The sequence below is a fragment of the Vespa mandarinia genome, chromosome 20 (assembly GCF_050613455.1).
Source record: "Vespa mandarinia isolate Hongniang chromosome 20, ASM5061345v1, whole genome shotgun sequence".
NCBI lineage: Eukaryota > Metazoa > Arthropoda > Insecta > Hymenoptera > Vespidae > Vespa > Vespa mandarinia.
The window spans coordinates 2,075,380-2,082,500 of NC_140829.1; the positions used below are offsets into that span (position 1 = coordinate 2,075,380).

The window sequence follows — 7,121 nt, forward strand, 5'->3', positions numbered from 1 at the left end:
AGGGAGATTCAGAAGGAGGAGGAAGAGGAGGAGGAAGAAGGAGGTAGTGATGGTGGTAGTGGAGGTGCTGATCGTAGTAAGGAGGTAAGAGGAAAAGGTGCAACGAAGAGAAAGAACGAACCATGGAGGTGGAGAGGGGGCTATGACGGTGGCAACGACGGCTACAACGGTGGGTAGAGGAGGGGAAAGGGGAGATAAGAGTAAGGAAGGGCACAACACGTGACCGATGCCTTATATAAAGTTCGAGATCCCGTAGACCCCGAACACAGAGAGATCTCTTTCTCCTTTTCGAACGGAGTTTAAGAACGTGGTGTAATAATATTAAAAGTGTCATCTTTTTGTTTTGTTTAAATATTTCGAGTAACACGAGGAAAAAAAAAAATATTCTAGAGAGGGAGATATATATATATATATATATATATATACATACACATACGTATTAAGATTTTTGTTTTAAAATTAATTGACGTTAAATAATAAAGTTGATCGTAAAGAGAAAGAGATATATATATATATATATATATATATATATATATATATACATAAAATATATCGACGTTAATAAATAATTAACGGGAACGAAAAAGAGAAAGACCGGAAGACAAAGGGAATCCATCAGGAACATATTTTTTTAATCAACATGAGGACGTACTACGTGATAGCCGCCATTCTGATCGCCGGTATGTAATTCGTAAAAGAAGTTAATCGTGCGTGTTGAAAGGAATATCGAGGAGAAAGAAAAGGCAAAAAATGAAAAGAAAAAAAAAGAAAGGGGAAAAAGAAAAAATAGGGGTACGCGCAAGCGGGGGTTACCAAGGGGAATGTGGAGGGTGAGGAGGTGGCCGCCTATCCCCCTCCTCCTTTTCCTAAAGTTATAAGTGGAACTGCGTGTAAGAGAGAAAGAAAGAGAGAGAGAGAGAGAGAGAGAGAGGAGAGAGAGGACGAACGTATTCTCGAGGCTATGATTAACGAAAAACAAACGCGAGTTTAAAATTTATCTTTAAGTCCTTGATCCGATCCGATCCAATCCAATTCTATTCTATTCGATTCAATTCACATCGCGTCCCATTTTCGTATATACGGAAAGTGAATCTCAAAATGACGATTATGACGACGAACTAAAGTGTGTGAAATATTTGCATGTGAATATTTTTCAAACTATCATCTTATTTACTCATTTCATCGATTTTATCTCGAAAGATTTTCTTTCTTTATACGGAGTGCAGATATATATATATATATAATGTATATAACCGGACGTCCATTAAACACGTCGTTCTCCTGAAGTAGTTGTTATCTCTCTTGGCTGACTATCAATGTTTTTTTCTACTTCAAACTATACGTCAATTTTAAGAAACAATGAAAGGGCCCTGGCTCTTTTGCACGAGACTCGAAATAAAACGCGATCTTACGTAAAACTTTAACGAATAAATTGTAAAACGTAAAACGTGACAAAATAATTTACGAATCAAAATCGATCTTTTATTTCAAAATTAGATTTTTTTTTCTTTTTTGTCCGCGAAATATAAGCGATAAAACGGTGAATAACGTTCGTTTTTTAATATTTTCTTTTTATTTTTTTTTTTTTTTTTTTAAGTATTCGAATTTTTTTTTCACCTCTTACGTCTTAATTCTTAAGCCGATTACGTTTAGTCTTACGTTTTTTGCATCGATCGATGACTAAATGAAAGAGAGAGACAGAGAGACCTCTCGCTTAACCCTGAGAAAGTTACTGATCCAACTTCTTTTTTTTTTTTGTTGTTGTTGTTCCTTTCCTTTCTTTTCTTTCTTTTCTTTCTTTTCTTTTTTCGTGCAATAAATAAATAAGTAAATAAAATAAATAAATAAATAAATAAATAAATAAATAAATAAATAAATAAATAAATAAATAAATAAATTTGTTCAGACTATAACGCGACGGCCATCGTTAAATAGCGTCAAAACATATACAAACCTATTTATTTATTTGTTTTTCGTTTTTCTTCTTATATATATATATATATATATATATATATATATTTTTTTTTTTTTTTATTTTATTTTATTTTCTTTCACTTTTATTTCTTTTTATTTTCTTCTTTTTTTTCTGTTTTTTATAAATATCTTTTCAAGTTCCACTTACTCATCGATCGTCGTGTTGTTAAACAATAATAAACTAAAATACATTAGGGATTAATAATATTAGAGATATCGTTTGAAAAGTCTTGAAACTTTCTACTCTTATCTTTCTACGCTTTTCATTATGATTTTACCTCGATACATCTCATAGAAATATATATATATATATATATATATATATATATATATAATCGTATAGGAAATAAACACGTGGGCATATCTGTCCGTAATACATATTATTAACCTCGATAGTATTAATCATATCGAGATATGAGAAAGAAGTAATTAAGAAAAAACAAAAAATTAGATTCGTCCCATTTATTCGAACGAAAAACAAAAAATAAAAGACGGAGGACGGACCGAAATAAAAAAAAAAAAAAGAAAAAAGAAAAGAAGAAAAGTAGAAAGAAAAATAAAAAAAAAAAAAGAAAAAAAAAATAAGAAAAAAAAGGAAAAAGAAAACAAAGGCAAAAAATATTTCTATAGGATTAAACGGAACGTTCAAAATTGAAATTTTAAAATGTTAAGAATGAAAGTGATAAACGTAGGGAATTAAAGATGGAGGAATAAAAATATAAATGAAAGAAATAACTTATACATTAATAAATGAAAGAAAAAGGGATAGAGATAATGAACATGTACGACGAGGAAAGAATGAAAGAAAATGAAGGAAGAAAAAGAAAAAGAAAAAAAAAAAAAAAAAAAAAAAGAAAAAAAAACAAGAGAAAAAGAAATGGAAAGAAATGATAAAGTAAGAGATGATAACGTACGAGACGATAAAAAATATTATTTAAAAGAGCATAATGACAATTTTTCTTATATATTTGAAAATTTATATCAGAACGATCTTCGAAAGCGAAACGGAGAAAGTTTTTCGTTCATTCGTCCGTACGAAGACCACACCTTCGTTTTTGAAAACATCGAAGCCATTGAAGGCATTAACAAACACGACGAAAATAAAATAAAACGCGGGAAGGTGAGACGATGCGAGCTGGGGTGGTTGAGGGGTGGGAATGAATAGAGAAGACAGAAAGTGAGAGAGAGAGAGAGAGAGAGAGAGAGAGGCTCCTATATAAGTTTGCGACATAAGAACGGTGTAATTCGTTCGAGAACTCGAACTCCTTCCCCTTTCGTTTGACATACGAGGATAACCTTGGCCCGGATTTTAACTCATCTCTCTTTCTCTCTCTCTCTCTCTCTCTCTCTCTCTCTTTCTTTCTCACTCTCTCACTCTCTCACTCTCTCACTCTCTCACTCTCACTCTCTGTATCTCTGTCTCTCTCTTTCTCTCTCTCTTTCTCTCTCTCTCATCATTTTTAATTATAATCGTCCAACCGTACTAAAAGAGGATCAAAGCGTTCAAGGATAGATAATATTACTTAAGAATGAAATTAATTAAATTCAATAAGACGATTTATTTGAAATTAATATTTAAGATTCGATATAACGTGATAAGTACCTCCTCCTCCTCCTCCTTCTCTCTCTCTCTCTACTCCTTCTTCTATTTCTTTTACTCCTCTACCCCTTCCCCCTACACCCTCAATTTCCTCTATTCATAATACGGAAGTTTCATTTCACGTTGATTCAAGCGTAACTAAATTAATCGACTAAATTCAAGGAACTATTGGTATTTCGTTAGATCTATTAAATATAGAAAAAAGGAAGAGTTAGAGTTAGATAAAAAAATTAGAAATGTATAAATCGTGTATATACGTTAATTTATATGTTAACGTTTGTACCAATGATATACGAGTGATCTTTCTCTCTCTCTCTCTCTCTCTCTCTCTCGCTCTATCTATCTATTTATCTATATCTCTATCCCTGTCTCTCTTGATCCATATAAATTCGTTCTTGAGTTGATATGAGCTACGTGGCATATGAACGTGGCACGCATATGCATAAGCAAGATTTTATATTTCTATAAGTTGCTAACTCGGTGATAGTCGAAGGAACGTAGAACAGAAATGAAATGAGTGAACGGGATGCTGAAAGGGCCCAACGCCACCATCACCATTACCACGACCACCATTACCGTTCACGATCACAATCACCATCACCTCCAAGTACCACCAACACCTCCAAGTACCTCCACCACTACCAATTGGAAACAACCACTCCAGCAACAACTCTGTTATTGCTGCACCGCCGGCTGGCTGCTGCTCCTATCCGGCTGGCTCTGGGCCCAAAGTGAAAGCGTCTGGCGAAAGTCAGCTCTGTATCCTTACATAACGCATTCGCTTATTCCAACGGCCATCTTACATAGATACATATATATTTATATACGTGTATACATATATATATGTACGTATACACGTACATATATTTATGTATGTATTTATTTATTTATGTATGTATGCATGTATGTCGTGAGGGAAAGAAAAGAGAGGAAAAGAAAAAAAAGAAAAAGAGAAAAAGAGAGAGAATTTATTCCGGCACAGAAATCGCAAGAATTATTTCGAATTACAAAAATCTCTCAGTAACGTAACTAGTCAAATGTATTTTAATAGGGCTATTAAAATTATTATTGGCTATTAATTACACTCAAGAGAAACGTCTATTCTTTAATGTTACGTTTAATCTCGATCTAATCTTTCTTTTTTAAGTTATTGAATATCTTTTCTTTTTCTTTTCCAGTTTTGTTTTTAATCGTTCTCACGTTGTCACCGTAAAATGTCGTCGTGAAACTTGATAAAAATTAAAAAAAAAAAAAAAAAAAAAAGAAAAACTAATGGAATATTATAGTTATTACTTTTAATATTTCGAAGGATGATATTAAGATATCTCGATTAGATATTTGTCTTAATCGTCGAACGTTTGTTCGATCGAATTTTGCGATTTAAAAGGAAAAAAAGAGAAGGAATATAATTATTTAACAAAAAAAAAAAAAAAAAATCAAATTAAAATTTTCTTAAATAATAATTTAACGAAAAAAAAAGAAAAAAAAAAAACCGTTTCACTCTTGATTTGTTTTTTTTTTTTTTTTTTTTATCTAATTCTCGAATTCTTTTAAATATCTTTAGAAAAATAGAATGAAAATAATACTTCCTCGATGAAATTCTTCTATCATTTCGTGAATCTGTCGTGTATTTTGTTTACGTTTTATAATAACGTACAATTATTATCTCGGTTTCTTTCCCATTCTACTCGTATATTTTAAACGAACAAATTATTTGACGAGCGATAGAGAAATAAAAAAAAAAACTCGCCCTCCTCCTCCCTCAACCCCTCGCCCCTCCCCCCCATGCCCTTCCAACGTGGCGTTAGACACGATCTCTGGTGTCTGTCGAAACAGGGACGCATTATTAACCATAATTTAGAATTCTTCTGTTTAACCGCAATGTAAATATTTTTTCTTTTTTTTCTTTTATTTCTTTTTTTTCTTTTTTTTATTTTTCCGTTTCTTCTTGCGAACAAAATTTCGCTATTATACTAAGATATGAAAAATTAAAAATTTTCGAGACCCGAAGAATAATAAGTTCGAAAAGAAAAGAAGATAATGAATGAAAAATGGAAAGAAAAAAATAGAAAGAGAGAGAGAAAGAGAGAGAGAGAGAGAGAGAGAGAGAAAGAGAGAGAGAGAGAGAGAGAGAGAGAAAGAGAGAGATAAAGAAAGAAAGAAACACGATTCCATGTTTGCCTACGTAACATCAGGATGGTTTAAAGAAACCAGTTCCTGCGTTGAGAGAGAAAGTAATTTTCGAATTCAAAAAAAAGTGTCCCTGGATCTTCGTGAATTTTTTAAATAATATATATATATATATATTTACCTAAAGATCTCATCAAAGTCAATCGGGGACATTCCAAAAGGGATATACTAATTATTTTTTTTTTTTTGTAAATGTATATATTTTAGGTAAATATATATATATATATATATATATATATATATTAATTACATATTTATATATTATTATTATATTTATGTATATTTTATTATTATATATAAATATATATAGATATGTATAAATAAATACATATATATATATATACTCTGTAAATATGTATATATATATATATATTTACTTAATGATTTTATCGAAATTAGTCAGACATTTCAAAGATGATATTTTAATTATATTTCCTTTCTTCTTCTTCTTCTTCTTCTTCTTCTTCTTCTTCTTTTATTTTCGAAGACGTCCGAAAAAGAAAGAACAATTTCTTTTTCGTCTCCTTTTAATTCTACTTTTAATATTTTACTTTTATCTTTATTTTCATTTCTATATACATTTATATATTTATCATTTTTATTTTTTCGCCACAGGCACTACCCACGCCCAAGAGAATTTCAAATGCCCGGACGATTTTGGATTTTATCCCCATCACATATCGTGCGACAAATATTGGAAGTGCGAGAACAATTTGGCGGAATTGAAAACGTGCGGTAACGGTTTGGCGTTTGACGCGTCCGACAGTAAATTCCTTACCGAGAATTGTGATTATTTACACAACGTCGATTGTGGGGAAAGAACACAATTGGAACCGCCAATCAGTACGCCCCATTGTGCCCGTCTCTACGGTATATTCCCGGATGAAAAGAAATGCGACGTATTTTGGAACTGTTGGAACGGCGAAGCATCGAGATATCAATGCAGTCCTGGACTTGCATACGATCGCGAAGCCAGAGTATGCATGTGGGCCGATCAAGTCCCCGAATGTAGAAACGAAGGTAAGCATTAAATTATATTAATAATATATTAAGACATTGATACGTAAGATATGATAAGGATAGTATCGTTGGAAGAAAAAAAAAAAAAAAAAAGAAAAAAAGAAAAAAGAAAAAAAAAAAAGGGGGGGAAGGGGAGCAAGGGAAAGAAGATATTTTTATTTATTATGAAAAAAAAAAAAAAGAAAGTTTTCCCCTTTATTATCAATCGATACGTAATAACTATTAAACGTTATCCTATGAAATATCTATGAATAATAATAATAATAATCTATAATATAAAATATTCTGATGAATATCTTTGATAATATACATTAATTTGATTGAATTTCTTACAATA

General features: G+C 31.3%; 1 protein-coding gene across 2 annotated transcripts in view; it reads left to right on the forward strand.

Annotated features, from left to right (window-relative positions):
• The first annotated feature begins 274 nt into the window (after window positions 1-274).
• The window catches only part of Gasp (Chitin binding Peritrophin-A domain-containing protein Gasp), an 11,809-nt gene continuing 4,962 nt past the window's right edge, over window positions 275-7,121 (forward strand). For both annotated transcript variants that reach the window (XM_035878993.2, XM_035878992.2), the window contains exons 1-2: window positions 275-680; window positions 6,380-6,784. In XM_035878993.2, the coding sequence (XP_035734886.1) occupies window positions 641-680; window positions 6,380-6,784 (445 nt within the window). In that variant the 5' untranslated portion in view covers window positions 275-640. The remainder of the gene's footprint in view (window positions 681-6,379; window positions 6,785-7,121) is intronic.